The sequence below is a fragment of the Epinephelus lanceolatus genome, chromosome 1, assembly GCF_041903045.1.
Source record: "Epinephelus lanceolatus isolate andai-2023 chromosome 1, ASM4190304v1, whole genome shotgun sequence".
NCBI classification, from domain to species: domain Eukaryota; kingdom Metazoa; phylum Chordata; class Actinopteri; order Perciformes; family Serranidae; genus Epinephelus; species Epinephelus lanceolatus.
The window spans coordinates 40,269,000-40,289,143 of NC_135734.1; the positions used below are offsets into that span (position 1 = coordinate 40,269,000).

General features: G+C 42.8%; 1 protein-coding gene across 1 annotated transcript in view; it reads right to left on the minus strand.

The window, feature by feature from the left end:
* The window catches only part of LOC117256505 (plexin-A2-like), a 143,820-nt gene that overhangs the window by 115,477 nt on the left and 8,199 nt on the right, over positions 1 to 20,144 (minus strand). Inside the window, exons 2-3 of the mRNA XM_033625950.2 lie at positions 8,794 to 10,138; positions 5,514 to 5,696 (exon numbers count right to left, since the gene is read on the minus strand). Coding sequence (XP_033481841.1) covers positions 5,514 to 5,696; positions 8,794 to 10,017 — 1,407 coding nt within the window. The 5' untranslated portion in view covers positions 10,018 to 10,138. The remainder of the gene's footprint in view (positions 1 to 5,513; positions 5,697 to 8,793; positions 10,139 to 20,144) is intronic.

Here is a 20,144-nt window from a genome sequence, read left to right on the forward strand (position 1 = left end):
TAGCCAAAAACATGTCTTGTGAGGTCACTTTGACCTTGACCTTGCAAAAATCTATTCAGTCATTCATTTTCTGTAACCGCTTATCCTGTTAGAGGTCACCAGGGGGCTGGAGCCTATCCCAGCTGACATTAGGCGAGAGGCAGGGTACACCCTGGACAGGTCGCCAGACTATCACAGGGCTGACCACTTCCTATTCAGTTCATCGTTGAGTCCAAGTGGATGTTTGTGCCAAATTTGAAAAAATTCCTTCAAGGTATTTTTGAGATAGCGCATTCAGGCGGATGAGATGGAGGTGAGGTCACAGTGACCTTGACCTTAGACCACCAAAATCTAATCAGTTCATCCTTGAGTCCAAGTAGACATTTGTGCCAAGATATGACGTTCAAGAGAATGAGACAGACAGATGGATGGACTTCCTGAAAATACAATGGTTCCGGCTACAGCTATCACCTGTGGAGAGACGTAAAAATGCGCTGGTTTAGCTCTGATGCAGCCGCATTAATGTCCAGCCCACATTATCTAATTTGGCACAAATGTTCACTTGGATTCACACTGAACTCATTAGATTTTGGTGGTCAAAGGTCAAAGTCACTGTGACCTCATCAGTATCATTCTCATGAACGCAATATCTCAAAAAGGCCTGAGGAAATTTTGTCAAATTGGGCACAAACGTCCACTCAGACTCAAGAATGAACTAATTAGATTTTTGTGGTCAAAGGTCTCTGTAACCTTACAAAACATGTTTTTGGCCATAACAAAATTTCACATAATTGTCCCATAGGATAAAACAATGAAATGATGACATTTTATATCCAAAAGGTCAAAGGTCAGCTTCACTGTGGCATCATAATCGTCTGCAAAATCTCTTTTCTGGCCATAACAGAGCAACAGAAGGGGAGACATTTGGTCAGATGCTGAATTGATGACACTAATCTTGGTTGTCCACATTGAAACTGTGCTGATTATAAAGATCTTCTGTGCTGTTGGGCTGAAAATGTGCGTGAAGCATCCATGTTTTAGAATTTGTAGCTTCTTTACAGCAACATCCACGTTGGAAGCAGTCTACTGTCATGGCCACATTGTTATTCTAAATTTTGTCACTAAGATTTTTTAATTTCTGTACTACTGTTTGGACAGTTAGTTAATCAGATAAAACAAGCATTTAGTGGAAAATTTTTCACAATTTTTTGACATTTCATTGCCAAAACAATTAACCAAGAAAATTAGAGGTAGATTAATCAGTCATGAAAATAATCCTTCAGGTGCAGGTTGAGGTTTGAGCTCCTCTCCCAACCTCTCTTTTCATTCTTCACTCAACTACTTTGTTCAACACTTTGAATGCATTTAATGTGAGACTGCCTGCGCATCATTACCCACATCTGAATGTTTATCGCTCCTCTATGACTGCTCAGATCATTCAGACCAGCTATAAACACTTTTGCTTTCAGACGCAGTCAAATGACACGTTTGAACTACTTCCCTTCAATCATACACTTGTCAGTACTCTGTATTAATCCTCAATCCCTTCACCTGATGATGCAAGCACGGCGGAGCAGCAGAAACCTCATACTAAAGGAATACTTAAGTTAGACTTTAAAGGATAAGGCTGGCGATACACTTTTCAATGAAAAGACCAAAACCAACGATGCTATTGTCAATCTCTTAACGCTTCCAGAATAACCCAGCCTGTCTGTGGCACTCAGCCTCTTTGTTCCTGCTGACTAAAAAAACAGGTCTCCAGTGTATGTTTTCATTTTTTTTTTTTTAAACGGCTAAAGCAAAGTAATTCCCCAAAACAGCTGGACACTGTCGTTTTAGGAAACACGACTAAAATAGGAGTAAATGATGCATTTGTTGCAGTCTATTTTAAGCCACAGATTTGGTATGTTAGTGAGTATTTATGGCAGCAGAACAGTGCATGTGGGGTGACTCAACAAAAAATGACAGTGCCCATCTTCATCATAATGAAGAAATATGTCACCCAGTGCAACAGTGTGGCTCACTAATGCCTTTTTAATAGTGTTTGGGCAACAATGAAGGTCTGTGGCACCGAGGGATCTGCTATATCAGAGTTTAGCTACACGCACACTGTTAACAGTATAAATTCATCGCTGGTTTTAGTCTTTTTAATGGATTTGTTGAGGATTAAAAATGTAGAATATCACCAGACTTATCCTTTAACCAAAGGAAAACTTAAGTTTGAAACCTTGAAACCACGAAAAAGAAACTCGCAAAACAGCACAGCATTTAAAAATAACTACAAACGAAAACTATTCAACAAGGAAAACACAAATTAGACTTGCTGTATATTTTGTGTGCCTCATCAGGTGAATGATTTAGGGGAGGGATTTGACCCTGCCGACAAGATACAGAGAACACTTACAGACCTAATGGTGTTTCATTAAAATGTAAAACACCATGTCAAGTACACAGAGATAATGTTCGAAATCAGTAAAGTGGTTCTTTAAGTACTTTGTAATGCTAAATGCTTTTCAAACCAGAATCCACCAGGACAGTGTTAAACAAGAGGCACTAGAGCTGCATAATTTCCTGATACCAATCCAACTTTACAAAGGGGACTGAAGGAACAGGCATGTGCTTCAGACGTGGCTCAAGTTGTCACAGGAGGACGATTTGTCCTCGTCTGAGAGCACCTGTCCACAGGCTGAAGCACAAGATGTAGTGCCGCGTGATTACTGCACCTTTGTTCAGCTGCATAATGTCCCACATAATCACCATGAAATATTAAACATAACCAGTTATTCTAATTAGGCCATTAATTGATCATATAATTGCATTAATTAGTGTTAATGGATTAAATATCATTAATACATTTACATAAATGTGCCACGGCGGCGAGACGGGAAAACAGCTGTGGGTGATGAATCTCAGCTGTGTGTTCCTCATGGACAGAATGATGTAATATGGAGTTTGGTGGCAGAAACAAAGTGATGTAATGCAGTAAAGGGACATTCCACCAATTTCACTCATCAGTTAATTTGTACTAGTGAGTGCAACACAGACTGTAAAAACAGCTGTCTTCTGTGGCTCTGGAGGAGCTTTGTTAAAGGGGCAGTTCACCCAAAATCAAAATACATGTTTTCTTCTTACCTGTAGTGCTGTTTATCAGTCTAGATTGTTTTGGTGTGAGTTACAGAGTGTTGGACAAATCAGACATAGAGATGTCTGCCGTCTCTCTAGTCTAACGTAACTAGATGGCACTCGGCAATGTCTCTTTCCAGTAATCATGACTTGGTTACTCAAGATAATCCACAGACCTTGTTGTGAGCAGTTTAATGTTGGAACTATTTTCTTTCAACCAAACTACACCCACCAACTGTATCACTGCACAGAAGGAAGTGTGCATCTACTCATGGATGAGAGGCTCGTGCTTGAGACAGCACAAAATGTAAACATTTATGGCGTCCTCCTCGGCTGAGCTGTAACGTTAGCTAGTTCAGTGGTGCTAGCTGAGCTAGCCAGAGATGCTTCCTTCTGCATGGTGACAAAATTTGAGGGCGTAATTCAGTAGAAAGAAAATAGTACCTATATTAAAATTGCCCACAACAAGGTCTGTGGATTATCTTGAGTATCCATGTCATGATTTCTGGAAAGAGACATAGCTTTTAAGTTTTTCAAATGAATGTTTTCTGCGCACCAGAAGCCAGGTGCCATTTAGTTCCATTATATTCAAGAGAAGGCAGACAGCTCCACAGCCGATATCTCCAACAATCTGCAACTCACACCAAAAAAATCTAGACTGATAAATGGTACTACAGGTTAGAGAAAAAATATGTACTTTTGATTTTTCGAGGTGAACTGTCCCTTTAAGTCTAAGACAAAAACCTCTGGTAATGTCACAATGATCTATCACCAGGGTTGTCTCAGCTTTGGCATGAGCCCTTTAAATTCTCAACAGAAAGCCTGCGTTACAGACTGTGGACTTTAATCCACTTTGACATTTACAAGACAAGAAGGGTCTAATTGCATTATTGGAAATGCAGGTTTCAGCATTTTTGGACTCTCCGTACAAGGAAATAAAAGTTTGGCCTGCAGTCAAAACTTAGCAAAACATCGATTTAAACAGAAACGATGGTGCATTAAACACCCTGTTATATTACAGTGGGGTACAATTCAGTTCCATTTGAAGGGACTTTATTGGCAGGGGAAATATTTTCATTGCCAAAGCAAGTGAGAAATAAAAACAAAAACTGTATGTACGATAACTTATGATCTGCCTGGTTTATATACAGGTTGCTGCTGATTGCGTAACACCTTCCACATACCCACCAAATGAAAGAAAACATAGCTCAAAGCCTGTTGGATACCGTTTCACGCTGTTTCGAGGTAACATGTCATTCAACCTGTAACCCGTAGCAAAATGGTGTAAAACATTTTGTGATTGAACATGTCCCAAAATATCTCTGCCTCTGTTGCATTGATTTTGACTGTTCTTTTTGGAGTCTGTCTCTTGCATGTTCCCAAACTTTATGTAGTCCAATACTAAACTGCTGGAGTACAACTTTGATTTTAAAGCTTTTGTTGCCAATCATCATTTTGCATTTAAATCATTGTATGTGCTCATGCCTCGTCAGGTCAAAGATTTAAAGCTACTCTTATCTTTCTTGCATTTCACACAGCACTTAGAAAAAATTTGAACATCCACAACTCCCACCTCCCACCAAAGTCCCATCCCCCTCCTGCTGCAACTCCACCTCCCTCCAAAGGCCTTCTCCTCTCCTCCTCCTCCTCCTCTATTACGTCCTCATTACGTCTATAATAGACGTAGGCGTTGGCAAGATAAGGTTAGATACAACGAAGAGGAGAGCGAGTGTAACGTTACAACACAGTCAAACGCAACCCCGGAGTTTTAAAACTTAACCGGAGTCAGTGATGACTGATGAGTTTTAGAATAAGGTTACAGTGCTAACGTTAGATAGTAAGTAAGTAAGTAGATTTTGCCCGAATCAGCCAGTAGTGAGTGACACATCCGTCCCATTGGTGTCACTGTTTGTTGGCACGGAACATTTTTCACATTCATCAAAGACATTTGTCAGTGTTGTTATTTCTGTGCTTGAACTTGATGTTCGATATTGATAAAGCTTGTACAGCTACGTCAATCTCATCTACACATTTTAGCCATTTTTCAGTTGTTCCCTTCTTATTTGGCCAGTTGGTGGAAATAGCTGTAAACAGGCACACTACCTGAGATGTAGGCAGTGATTGTGAGCTCTGGGATCAGACTACATTTTGCATTTGTGTTTCAAAACTGAAACAGGAAGATGTTGGTCAGAGGAGACAGAGATAATGGGCCATCAATAGCAGCCTCGAGAAATCATTGCTGTGTTTTGAGTAGATAAGTGGTGTTGTTGCCATCAAGAGGATGTGGTTGGTCCTTGAGAATTAGCAGTTCATAGTAAACAACCACACAATCGCTGAGTATCTGAGTTAGGTGTGTAAAAAAGGCAGATTAAGCCCGTCTTACTTGTCAGTGTCTGCTTTATTGCTCTCACCTTTTTCAGCCGTCCACTCCTGGTCCCCAGGAAGATCACACTGTGTCCATTGTAGACGTAGGAGGTGACAGAGGTCAGCCTGTCCCTGCTCTCAGTGTACAGCGTCCGACCTGACACCAGCTGGGAACCCCCCAGGGGCTGGTTTATATCCAGGCCACAGAAGTGATCATCAATAGGAACAGGCTGCATAGAGAAAGGAAGGGATGGGGAGTTTGGTGTTGGGTGTAAAGATTAAGAAGGCATTGAGAGTACAGAGGTGTTTTTTTTTTGTTTTTGTGAAGGTGAGGTGAAGAAAATAAAAGAGGTGAAAAGAGGGAGGGATTAAAAGAAAAGGAAGAGAGTGAGATGAAGGAGGAGTGAGGATGACAGATGTAAGGAGAGGAGGTGGAGGTAACGAGAAAGAGGGAAGAGTATAAGTGGGAGCCAGAGAAATGACTGATATCAGTGTAGACACATGTGAATACAAGAGTAGAACTCAAACTGACCCGTGGCAAGCCTAACATGCATTAAGTGCTCAATTTTCAGGTTTAAAAATGGTTACTTCAAAAGGGTTTGGGCTGCCGCGTTTATCAACAAGCCTCGGAGTGGGCAGATTTTGCGGAGCAGACTAATTGCTGATGGCAAACACGAGAAGCGCTGTGTATTTTTGCGCCTGTTTCTGTGATTTTTAGATCACTTGATCTGACATCACACAAACACACAGCACAAGAGATGTCAGGTTTTGATTAAGCATCAAAGGGAGGCGCATGCTTTGCAGTCCTGTTACATCTACTAACAGGCACCTCAAACATTTGCTAATTGCCTGTCACTCAGACTATAAATCTACCTTTTTAGGGCAGCTAATTTCTTATTTCACATCCTCCACTTCTTATGTATATTAGTCCTTACTGTGGGTTTTCTTTCATCAAGCAATGCACCTCAGCTTTACTGAATGTGATCAGTGAAGTGAAATGGGTGTAAACAAACTTCATATTTCACCCCAAATAAGCAATTTTCTTTTTGACTAGAGCACTCAACTTTTTTCTTTTGAAAATATTGTATGCGTACGTGAATATTTATCATTTCAGTATTTGTTTTAATGGTTGCATTTCTTACAAATTGCTGCTAAATCTCTAGTCTGATAGTTAGAATTTCTGTTGTATACTATAGTATGTCTATTATAACCCCTTGGAAATGAGCAGCAGAAATGTAAGGGATTCATCTTATGGACAGACATTCAACGTCTCCAGAGGATGAATTCTACTGACTTATGTGATAGAGCTAAAGCTGGGTATTGGCCTGTAATTCCTCAAGATATTAACTGAAATAACGCAGTACCAGGTATCAAAATTTCAAATGATACCTGCATTCGATCCTTTTTACGTCAGGGGTCTGATGGTGAACCATCCTGACTGCCCACCAGATCGGCAAACTTTCTGTTGCTGCCGTCACTACAGCCACTATTCTCCAAGCAAACAGTCAGTTTAACATCTGCCCAGTTAGCGTGAGCTAACACAGCAGCAACGACTAGCATCCATCACCGAGCTGTTAAATGGTTCCAACAAACTCACCCTAAAACTGCTACATGTAGCTATATGCTAATGTCATGGAAATTTCTGTCATCTTTTTTTCAAATTTTGGATCATATTCCAGCTGGAACATGTACAGTTGTGTTAGGAAATATTTACTTGTCATTCTTAACTTAAGAAAGTGCTACTAAGAAATTAACAACATCAGTGACCAAGTTTACATGCTAATGTCAGGAAGCCATGTAAACTTGGTCACTGATGTTGTTAATTTCTCCCCGTTGTCAGCTCATATTCCTGTTGGAACATGTCCACTTGTGTTAAGAAGCATTTATTTGTTATTTTTAACTTTAGAAAGTGCTGCTATACACAGTAATTCCCTGGCTACAGGTACACTGCTACATGTAGCTACATGCTAACATCAGGGAAACATCTAAACTCGGTCACTGATGTTGTTGATTTCTTCTCGTTTTCGGATCGTATTCCTGCTAGAACATGTCTACTTGTGTTAAGAAGCATTTATTTGTTATTCTTTTAACTTTAGAAAGTGCTGCTACACAGTAATTCCCTGGCTACAAGTACACTGCTACATGTAGCTATATGCTAATGTAACGTAAACATGTAAACTTGGTTGGTTACAAACAATATGAGGAAAATAAAGCGTTTTTGTTTTTTTTTACGATTAAAGCCTGTGAACATGTCCTAGTAGTATGTTTGTGTCATCCAGGTCATGGTAACCTTAAGCGCCATATCGTAGGTAACTGGGCCAGCTGAATGAACTGAAGAAGCCTCTTGGATGAGAGGTGAAACGTCTTTAAGAAACTCAAGTAAGTCCAGTTGCCTAAACCTATAATACAATATTTACTTGACAATGAGCATAATAGATCCCCTTTACAATAGACATGTATAACAATCTTCACACAGGAAGGAAAATAATTGTTATCAGTGTCGGCCTCAAAAAGCTGTATCAGTGCCTCTCTAGATTCACTTAGCTGTTGATCTTTCACTGAGTAATTAATGATGTAACCAAGCACAGTATCTAATGAAATCTTAACAAAGCTGAACCATTGCATTTAATTTACAGTCCATTTTAGATATAAAGTCCTTTGGTTAACTGCACAGTGAGTTAATTATTGCATTATTATGTGTCTCTGTCCGCCCTCAGTTGTTTTTATGAATAGCATTACATCTTACTTGTTTGATGGCATGGTGGAATCAAAGCACGTGTTGTGAACCACCAGAGCAATGGATGCGATGAATATCATTGTTTTCATGGTTCGCTTTCAACTTGTTTCCATGAAAGCCGCTCATTATGTAGAATTATAGCTTTCACAAAGGAACAGACTTGGACATTTACAAGAAAGCCCTTTTCTCAAGATCAAGAACAGGTCTCAGAGGGTTCAGATACTGCTGACAGCGACAAGAGGAGAAGGAAGGGGATGGGGGGGGTGGAGAAAGAGGAGGGGGAGAAGGCGGGAGTCAGTGCCCAAACCCCTGAATGAAATCAAAGCTCCATACAAAACTCCTTTGATTAGCATTGTGGAATTAAGCTCCTCCAGCTCTTCTGCTCTCGCAGGATCCTGAAAACCTGAATTATGTCTTCAGCCCAGCTCTGGCTGCCTATTAGCTATTTAGGCTTCAGTCATGGCCGTGGATAATCAAGGACCCAACTTTCAGCCAATCTATAATAATACTGCTAACCACCAAGCGGGTTTCATAGTTGGTCTAAATGTGAGTGTGTCAAAGGAGGCTAAATCTCTGTGTAGTCCACCTACCGCCTTGGTGCACTGCACGTCCTTTCCCAGGAGCCAGTGCAGCTCTAGGTTTCCCTCTCCTTGGTAGCAGGACTGCAGCCGCTCCTTGATGCGTGTGTTTATGTCTTGGATGGTGAAGACGCACAGAGCAGAGTGATCTGGAGGGTCGTGGCACTGCTTCTGTCCCTTGGAGAACACGGCAAAGAGCACATCCTCCTGAGCGCTGATGTTGAGCGACTTTTCCAGAACCCTGCCGGCCTTGGACAGGTAAGCTGCCTGCAGCAGGCGGTACTCCTCGCCTTTGTGTACGCACCCCACAGGAAGCGACACATATGAGTGGAACTTCTTGTCACCTTTGCAGAGGCGGATGATGCGAGAGGTGTAAAACAGGTCGCCAGGGGAGCCACCAGCAGGCATCCCGTTTTCTGGCGTCTCTGGCTGCACGGTCATGAAGTAGACAAAGCTGCCGCTGGCAAAGCCGTAGATGTAGTAGATGTCAAAGTGTGGGACAAGAGCCAGCGTGTCTGAGGGGATTTTAATCAGAGAGGAGACAAAGTCAGTGTGGAGCTCGTAGTCCAGCATGGCAGAGGATTCTGGGTCGCGAGGCAGCTTGCGGCTAGAGATAGTTGGGAAGTAGTCCTGTTTGCCGCCGACAGCAGTGCCGATATACAGAGTGGCATCCTGACCCTGCGAGGGCACAACGACCCCGTACATCGTCCCTGTCTGGTTGTCACTGGACAGGTAGTGTTCTTTCTTGTGTGTGGGCTCCACGAGGATGAACAAGTCGTCCAGCCTCATCAGCTTGCAGACGCCCTGGTAGAGACTGCCGCAGGCCAGCAGCCGGTTGTGAGAGTAGTCGATGAGCAACAGTTTGTTAACGTTGTCAGTAGAGGCAAGCGGCTCAGAGCAGGGCTGGACAATCAGCGGAGGGTAACAAGCTTTGTTGTCATACTCTGGCCCCGTATCATGGGACACCAGGAGGGTGAGATTAGCCGACAACTTGTAGATTCGGTTGACGGCTCCGATGTACAGAGCCCCAGTGGACTGATGCACAGTCAGGTGGTTCAGAGACCATTCCCTCCTCTCTGATTGGAAGGTGTTCACAGTCTGTCCAACAATCATCTTTTGATTCACAGAGATTAGAGTCAATAGCCACAGTGCCAGAGGCCATGACATGACCTTTAGACGGCGGTGACCTTTAGTGAGGCCGCAGTAAGTCCATCCATTATCCAAGCACGTTCCCATCCCCGCGGGGCTCCTAAAAAATACTCAGACGAAACACCTGGGATCACCAAGGAGCAGGATCGCACTGAAAGAGATGAGCTGAAGAGCGGTCTCGTCCTTCTTAAGTGATCTTCACATCATTCTGAAAGAGAAAACAAACACAATTGTTTAAACACAAAAGTTCCTTGATTCCTTTGAAAGCAAAAAAATGCTTTGAGGGTATCATTAGACACTTCATCTGAAAACCTAGAAATACATGAGCTTGTTTTCCCCTCTGTCTCTGCTTAGTCAGACACATGAGACATCAAAGAAACAAGTAATCATTTGTTCAAACTGTCTCCCCATATTTACTAGCCTGAGAGATGGTCCAATATTCCCCCTATCAACAGGGGGGCTCATTATATTCGCCTCTCTGTAAGAGAGAACTAACTGTGGCCTATTACTTTAACAAAGCAGTGACACACTGTAGCTGAGCCTTCCCTCTGTTTGGGCGGCTAATTAAATGATCCAAATGTATTAATTATGCGTCCATATTTTGGGCTCCCTGTTTTCCTTTCTCCCCTCTGCCTTGTTCGCTTAAATGGTTGAATCCAGGAGGAATTAATCACTCTCCACTGCGGCCGACATTCCTAAATTAATCAGGCTTTTTCTAGGGATGGCAGGGAGTCATTAGAGATTCAGAGCCAGGCAGCATCAACCCTCACACTTCCCTGTTTAATTTCATTAGCATATTTTATGTAGATATTTCCAGGGGACAAACAATGTCCCTCAAACACATGACGGGCTGAATGATGGATGAGTTAGACACATGGCAAAGGATGCTTGGTGTATTTATGGTTTTTCTCCCGCTGTCACAACTCTTGTGTGATGTATGTTTTTGTTTGATGTGAGGTGTTTCTCATATAGATGAGCTCATTGGGAACAAAAAGGAGGGTTTTTATCCCAAAATAAAGACAGATGTTTAGTGAAGGCAACACAAGCATCGTAGATAAAGTGGCTTCACATACACCGTTACTTCATCGTAGTCCATTAATGGAGTCATAAAACTGCCTGCATAGGAGGACGGACCATAAATTAGGACACCTACATCACCCTAAATCCTGCATGTGTGGCACCAGAAGCTTCTTCAATCTGGCTCTTAAAGGCTCTTTCTATCTTCCTGTCTGTCCTCCCCAGCAGCTCCTTCACGCTCCTCTAATAATACTTTTTTTTTTTTTTTTTAAATCATTGAAGCATTGGCATCCCCAACAGAGAGGTCATGGCCCCACTGATACAATTCCCGACCCCCGACTGGCTCCTGTGGGGGAAATAATTGGAGGGCAATATAATACTGACCCTTAAAGACAGTAATATTATATCACTGTCTTTAAGGGTCTGGGGTGCACTAATTTTTTTAACCTGCGCAGAGGTATCTTGTTACACGAGACCAGTGGTTCCCGACATTTATTTGAAGAACCCTTTTTCTATCATTAAGTAAACTGACGACCCTTGACCCCATAAACATATTTAATGGATTTTTCACGTTACATTCAATGGATATAAATAGCAGAGCAGAACAGCTGTCCCATTAAACCAAATAGTAAACACAATAACTGCAGGAAGTTTGTGTAAAACAAGCAATTGAATGAATTTTGATCAGTTTATTTCCTGTAAATATTTTCTCAGATATGAGTTTTCCTGATATTTTGAGATTTTTTTATATATACAATCCTCTGTTTGCATATTGTATTTCCTATTTTATCAATCTTACATACTTTATGGGACTTTATCCCCACAATTCTGTCTTTCCTCTTTAACTCTTTGGTTGTTTTTCCTGCGTACATTTCTAATGCAGGACAAGGCTTGTGTTCAGGTCTTCACTTTGCCCTTATCTATAATCTAAACTTTAAAAATGATAATTTCATTTAGTTTATTTCACAGAAATGAATGAAATGCTGAGATATAGGCCTACTGTATATTGTGACCCCCCAGGTTGGAAACCAGTGAACTAGACAACCTAAGGCAGGGATAGGAGGCAATCTGAGGCTCAGGAGCCACATGCTGCTCTATGGCTAAGTGGCTCCCTGTGGGTTTGACAAAAATATAAATCAATGACATTAATTTTTTAACATTTTAATTGTCATTTATCGTTGTTGTAGCCTTAAAGTGATTCTTAAATGTTCCGATGTAAAAAAGTGTAGCCTGTACACTAAATAAAAAACGTTTTTACAATCTCGTCAACTAAATGCATCCTGCACGCCTTTTCCTAAAATTTCAATAGCAATGGATAGTCTTGAGTGTCCTTAGTAGGGCTAGCTATTGATTCCAAATCCAAAAAAGAAAACATCTCGGAGGAAAATAGAGTATTTTGTAATGAGTGGACAGATATGTTTGCTTTTACCACCAACGCTGCAAAGTCTAAGTATGAAATAATCATAAATAGCTCACTGCAGAGTAGCTACTTTGTTGTAAAACATATTCATGAATGCTCATTTAGGCCTATTAGGAATGTCTATAGGCTAATTTAGACTGAATAGGCTGTGTTGTCGTCACTATAAGGCACAAATATGTACTGCGGCTCCGGGCAGATTTTTTAAAATGTTTTTTGGGGGTAAAATGGCTCGTTGATAGCAAAGGTTGCTGCCCTCTGAACTAAGGCGATGATTGGTATCAGTCATGTTGACATAACTTATCCAGAAGGGTTTAGATAACTTTGTTACTGGCATTAGTCTGAGCAGGTCAAATAATTAGTAGCACTGACAGTAAAATAAGAAACCACGTTTGCAGTTCCTTCGCTGTCATATTGACAGTTTTCCACTAGCAACTTCCTAAAATTCGGTTATGGCTTTTGGTTTTGGTGTACCACCCCAAAATTTTCAGTGGCCCCATCTGGCCACCCCTCTGACAAATTTCAGGGGGCACCACTGCTTTCAAACCCTTTCACTGAAATGCCTCTTAATTTCCTCTAGAGATACCCTGCCAAAAACTAGAAGCCTTTCAACTGTCCTTTTTTGGCTGGAGCTAAAGTAAACACAGCGTTTTCTCAGTGAGACTTCCTGGTATAAGTAAAGGTTAAATGAAGACAGCCGTGTCAGATCCTAATACGGGGGTCATGATGCGGTGGGTGCTCTCCATTGGCTGACCAACAGGACGTCCGGCTGAGTTGAGCGGGAAACAGGGATGGAGCGGATGGACTGACACAGAGCCGGCTGGGCCGACTCCAGCTCCACTCCAGCATCTCCTGTCCATCTGTCCCCGCCACGCTCACACCGGGGGAGAAGTCACTCGAGTGTCTCGACCTACTCTGCTCAATTTGGCAGGCTCAGTGTGAGCAACTCTACCCATAATTGGCCACCAAAGAGTAACATCTGACGTGCGCTGAATTGCTGAATTTGAAGTACAATATTTACTTTTCTTCAAATATAACATGGCATTTACTCAGACCTGTGTGAATCATCTTAGTCACACTCTGCGTATCTCTGTCTTTATCTGTCTCTGCTTTAAATGTTAGATGACAGCAGAAGCTTCTTTTCTTTTCTTGACCGCCTTTTTTCCCGACTGTACACAAAAACTGCTTTTATTAGTTCTCAGAAAGCTGAGAGTTGGCAGGACATGTTGGCTCTAATATTTTACAGCTTCTTTATTTTGTGCTAAACAGTGTCCAGCAAATTCCTCCTTGAAAATCCCTCAAATCGTCTGCTTTGCAAGCTGATGAGTCGCTGAACCAGTTTCTGCGTTGATGTAACCATGATTTTCTATCATTTGTCCTTTTCATGTGAGAGCCCCATATGAAAAGGGTATTGAGGCATTTTGAAATATTTCAGAGGAAGCAGTGGCAGTCCTTTATTTTCTACGGCTACTGGGTAAACTGAAATATAAACTCTGAGAAGCATTCATGCGTTTGTTTTTTGGTAAACCAAACTGCTTAAACTGGTGGTCACTGGAAACCTTTACTCCCCGGAGTGCAAACCTTTCTCTCCATCTTTCTTCTTCTTTTTGATGCAAGCTTTTAGTGTGAAAGGGAAAGCTGGAACGGGATGTAATGCATTAAAGAGCTGTCTGAAAGTGGGCGGCTTATATCACAAAAATCTGACTCAATCTTTTGTGCATATTCTTGAGCTGCCACAAAAAAGCGCAGAAAGGTGATTTTGAGTTTACCAATGCAACTAAGGTTGTCTCTACGTTGCGCTGTCCAACAGAATCCCATTACTTTAATTCTTTTTTTTAACTCACACTGCAAACTTCCCAGTGAAGACCTTCAGTGTACTCTGCAAAGACGTCTTATCAGAGCCTGAAGTGCTGTCCTTTTCTCAACTAGAAATAATTAAGAAGACAGCAGCTTGATGTCCGACAGCAAATATCAAGACCATATGATATTTGCAAAGCCAGGTTTGAATCTGGCATGACCTTAAACAACAGACACCAGCAGTGCCACCCAGAGGTTAATTCGGTGTTGAGAATCCCCACTCAAACCCCCGAGAGGAATTACAAAACGTGGAGTAAAAACAAGACGAGAAAATAGGAAGCACTGGTGGCAAATGAAGCCAGGCAGGCAAGCAGGCGAGCAGCAGCCTCATCGTTTCATCCATTTCTGTTCTCCCGGCTTTGGTCACGTCTAAGGCGTGCAGTCATGCTGCTCAGTGTTTACCCTGGATTATAGAGACAACTCTTTGCCCTGTGCAGTCCTCCCTGCTGAATTCTCCGCCTCGCTACTCAGACACGCTCCAGCCCAGACGTGACTCATTCACACTCACACACAGGAGCGTGCTTTTTTTTTTTTTTGTGCAGAGGCCTCTGGGGACGCGAGCTCTCAGCGGGCACCAATCGCAACGCAGATGAGGGAGAAGACAGCCTCTTGTGCTCCACAAACACGACCCTGTGACCTGGATGGAGATCAGTGAAACCAAATCCATCCTTTGGGTTCAGCTTTTATTGGGGTGAAATGCTGTCATAGCTTCTGTAGCGCTGTGTTCGGCATAATTCGTGGGACAGAAGGGATGGTTAGCTTTTTTTATCTCTTGTTTGTTTGACCCATCTGCCATCAGAGATGAACTAAAATGTTCATGGGAGATATTTCTTTGTATCGCTGTCCGTGTGCATCGTTTTCACATTTTCCTCGGGGTAAATACACAAACTGTGGTAAGTTTTGTTAAAATTCAAACGAGCTGACTGTTTTTTGGCTTTTTTTTTTTCTTTGCAGTGAAGATTACACCTTTGTGGGCAGAGACATAATGCGCTTAAAGAAGTATTACACTGCTAGAAACATAGTCTTTTCATAAAACTGGGCTGTCTGTGCAGCAGAAAGATGCACGTACTTTCGAAGTTGGTGCTACATGACAGAGAAAAAAGGCTGTGGCATTTGCTTTTGCTCAAGAGCACTGGACTAATAAACGCCTCTGCTGGTGGGTGACATAGTATGAGCTTGGGTGTTTTTCCACAGGAAACAATATGGCAGCTAACTGGTAACAAACAATCACGAATTGACCCTTCCCTAAGTCCCTCCCCTTTGTGATGGTCCAACAAGCTGTCAGAGTAAGCATGGAGCCGACACTGTGAGTAACTGCACTCCTTAGGGAAATATTATTATACTTTTGGAAAAATGAAACAGTGATTCCAGAGAGAAGCAGACAGAGGGGTCTACAGTCTGTGTTTGAAGGATATATCCAGGATGTCAAACTGACTCAGCAGCAACAACAGGTTAAAAAGACAAAGATAGTTAGAAGCTAAAGCCGAACTATAGGCTGCAGATCACAGTGTAAAAGTGAACCACCACATCACTGCTGATCGCCACACAAGACAATGAATATAAAGGGAAACTTTGCTGATACTGAACCAGCTGCGTGGCATCACAGTGTATGCAGATGAACAGTGTTTGGCTTCCTAAGTGCTATATCGCAGGCAACTGGACTTGCTTGAGTTACATTTATGTAGCACTTAGGATTACCATGACCTGGATGACCGACTTCCCCCCTGTGCTGCCGCCAGCGCTGGACCTCTGCCTGCAGATGGGTGGGGATCTCCAGGGGAAGCCAAACAATGTTCATCTGCGCACACTGTGATGACACACAGCTGGTTGAATATCAGCAAAGATTCCGTGCTTCCCTTCACTGGTTCCTGTACAGCAGGGTCGGTCTTTGTTTCACAGTTACAATCATTAAAAAGCAAAAGCAGCATGTGTATACATTCAGTGGACTATATCTTCAGTAGCTAGCTAACCCTACACTTTTCAGGGTTTGATTTTGGTTTTGGAACAGGGAAGAAACGTATATCTTTTTTCAACTGCTCCAGGTAACGAGTATCATTAATACATGACGTGCCCCAGGCACAACATTTAGCTCCAAATCCACAAAACCAGCCTGAAAATGAAGGAAATCTGAAACGACTGTGTTAGAGTCAATGGAGCACAGCTGTGTTGCTGTCGGACCCTGGTCTTAGCCAGCCCGATGCTACATTACAATTGGCCAGTCTGCGTCTGGGGGTGGGACGTAGCAAAAGGTCAGTTACAGTAAGCCACAATATGTTTCTGTAAACAGTTGAGGCAAGAAATAGGCAACGCAGTAACAGGATCTTGATACATATTTTATCAGTGCTGCGTAGTTTTACTGTTTGATCTCAGTTTTTTCAGCCTCCATTTTTACCACCTGCTGTTCACAAATTCTCGTATTACAGCTAAACCGAGCACTAAAATATGTTTCTGAAAACATTTTAGGTGAGACATAGACAATACAGTGAGAGAATCTTGGTTTATATTTGATCAGCACTGCCTAGTTTTACAGTTTGATCTGAGTTTGAGTGTGAGAGGGGTGGCTCTGTCTCTTGGTCTGCGTCTATACTCTTTGTGTCCATGTTAGGGGGCACATGAAAATCCGAAAGTACAATCTGTAGTTGGAGCAACACCCCTAGAGCCAGCGAATATCCGCCAGATGACGTGAAACGCTTCATCTGGAGGATTTGAGCTGGGTGATGAGCTGTGAGATCTGGGTGCTCGTCAGATGGAGGAAAGTTTACCACAATTCATTTACACATAGTACCCACATACTTATGTTACAAAGTTGGTTGAAAATCAGCAAAGTGTCCCTTTAAAAAACTGATAGACCCCAGTGGAAATGTCAAAAAAGCATAACTATCTGTACTCTTGAAGCGTTCACATTTTGAAGATAAGATGCAATAAGATGGCACAGCACGATCCTTTCACTTTAAAGACAGATTTAGCAACAACAGCACAACAGTTCAATTTTATGTTGTTTACATTTTGGATTATAGATTTGTGTGAGATCGGGAAAGCTGTCGACAGACTGTGCCGTGATCCGTCTAAAGGTCAGGAGAAACATCTCTGTTCTCACACTTAGTCAACAAAGGGAGTCATTGTCACTGACATCAGAGGTGATAAAAGATATTTTTTTGTTGCTGTTGTTTTTTGTGGCCTAGATTTATACGGCTGCACAAAGCAATAACAGTGTAAGACCACGGGGGCGGAAAAGTGTCTGAGCTACAATAGTCATAACAGCTTCTGTCCTCATGATTTCAAGCCGGCTGGGCAGAGACGCGCAGGGCTTTTTTGTGTCAGTAGGTTTTCCAGGACGGGGCGGCTGATGGAAGCTGAAAGTCAGTTTATAAAGTTCATTCTTGGAGATCATTTCAGATTTGGGAGAAAAAGTCTTGGCTGCAGCTCTTCTTGGTAATGTACTGTACAATATTTGCACTTATAGTGTGTGACCTCACATGCCCTGATGGGATACTTTTGTCCGGGGTTTTCCTGCAAACACACACGGACGAGTCATCGCGGGGGGAGGGACAGCGTTGTACACATTACACATGAATGAGCTGGGAGGGCGCCAGCCGCAACAGAACTTGACTTCCAAATGAATAAATGAAGGCAATTAGTAGATCTGTTTACAATGTTGTGGAGACAGAAGTAGGTCAAACGTGGCGGAGACAGGAGGGAGGAGGGAGCAAGCAAGCCAGAGCCAGGGGCTGTCGCTGGTACCTACAGTGATGAGTCGGGGAATTAGGACATGAAAATGCCGTCTTTATTAAGGATGACTTATAAATGAATGTCATACTGAATCACAAGGGACCGGTGGGGTTTATGAGGAAAAAGCAATGTTTTGTGATCAGTCCACCGTGTTATCTGAGGCTGCATTGTGCGGGGGCAGCCCAGGGCGGTTGGCCCCTCCTCGCAAGGCCCCTCCTCAGAAAGGCAGACTCGGGCCTTGGAGGGCATTATGTGTAGCGTGGATGCTCACACTGCAGATACCCACAGGATATCTCCGCTTTGATGCCGCACAGTGAAATTTTGTGACAGTTGGCCTGTGGTTAATTTTCATCATTATGTTCTGCAGTGTAAATTCAAACAGCAGTGTTTCCCCCAGACATTTCTCTCAATCAGGGGGGTGAAAAAAAAATCTTACAACCAGTATTTAGATGAATGATAAAAACACTTTATGATGCTCTCTGGAAATGTGTAAATTCTAGTTTTGTTGGCAGCTTTTCTGGCAAGTCTGTTCGTCCCGGCATGAGTTTATATGAACACAAACGAACGGTAGTTGCCTTTTTTTCATACTTGTTGTTTAGTTTATTGGTCAGCGCAGATATTGCACACTTTAGGACTCTCCAGCCGGCCACTAATCTTGATGGTAGTGGAGGGTGTCTGCGGGGAACAGTAAAACAGCACTATGTCATTGCAACACGCTCTGCTCCTAATAACTGCAGGATGCTGGCGAGGGACCTGGGCAGAGGCAAATGTGACATAGGGGACCAATTCCAACACATCACCACAACACAGTCAGCAGCCTCCTCTGCAATGCATGCCATTATCTTAGGGCGCATGCATTATACATGCAGATACAGTACTATATCTGAAATTGCTGTTAAGAGCAGGGACCAGATGAAGGGCGCTGCTGCCACAGTCAGATTTACCCATGCATGCCTTTCTCCTCCCTTCCCTCTTCTCAGTTCTGTCTCCCCTTCCATAAATCTCATTGTCGGTCTTCCCTGGTTAATGGTGACCTCAAGCAGGCTCCTCTCAACTGCTGAAGCCCTCGCGCTGCATGTATGATGAGCATAGAGGGGAAAGTCAAAGTGACCTCCAGCACTGTGATGAAAACCCATGCAGCTCGAGTGCAATAGAGGGGTCTTCTATAATTCAGCGACCGCATGAAGAAGACAGAGCGAGCAGCGTTGTCTTTGGAACTGCACAGCATGTGTGTGTGAGCCGTGCTGCAGCGGCTGCCCAGCACCCCTCATCCTTAATGTCGCTTAAGTGCAAGAAGAAGAACAAGGGGTAAACAGAGGAGTCCGACCGGGGCTCTGAGTGATCTGTGGACGGTGCAGCTGAGGGGAATAGAGAATGAGGGTGGTGAAATGTGAGCTGTACTCTCTAGCCCAGAGACAAGTATAGAACAGCTCTCCAGTTGTGTTTTTTTTTTGTTCTGTAAGAGCACTCTAGCCATTTTTCTTTGGCTCAAGCCTGGTATTCAACCTCTAGCATGGCTGTAATTTTACTGTCTGCTCCCATCTTCAGAGTTTCTGTCTTTTTTGTCTGAGTTGACATTGTTCTCTTTCTCGAGAACAAAGCTATATTTCAGCTCAGACTGATACAGATGTGCAGGGCTATATTGCTTTTACATGCATAAATCATGGAGGCCTGACAGGGAACATGCATTACATTTGGCAGAGGCTAGACCCCGGCAAGTGTATGAATGAGAGAGAAATAATCAAACACAGTGATGCAGAGCATTCATGTGAAGCTGCGAAGCACATATGTCCATAATTCCCACACCACTGCACACAGAAATCAAAGAACTTATTCCAAAGAAGCCTGTATGTTTCCTCGGCTTCCCCCCTCTTTGCCCATATGGCTTTGTGGGGCGGAGGATGCCAAGGTTGGAGGTAGCTGGCACGAATAATTACGATCAAAGAAATTACAATGCAAAAGGAACAGCTGCTACCTCCACTGCTGACAAATCACTGCGAGCAAGAGGAGACGGCAATAGACAGCGAGCAGGGGAGAGAGAAACAGCAAAGAGGAGGAGAGACGGCGCATGTTCTACTATTCAACAACTTTCCCTCTAAGTATCTGCTGCTCCAAAACCCATTTAACATTTAATCCGCAGTGCAAATAAGGCCTTTGGTGGCCATTCACCCAAAAGCTGTACAAATACAAGCAT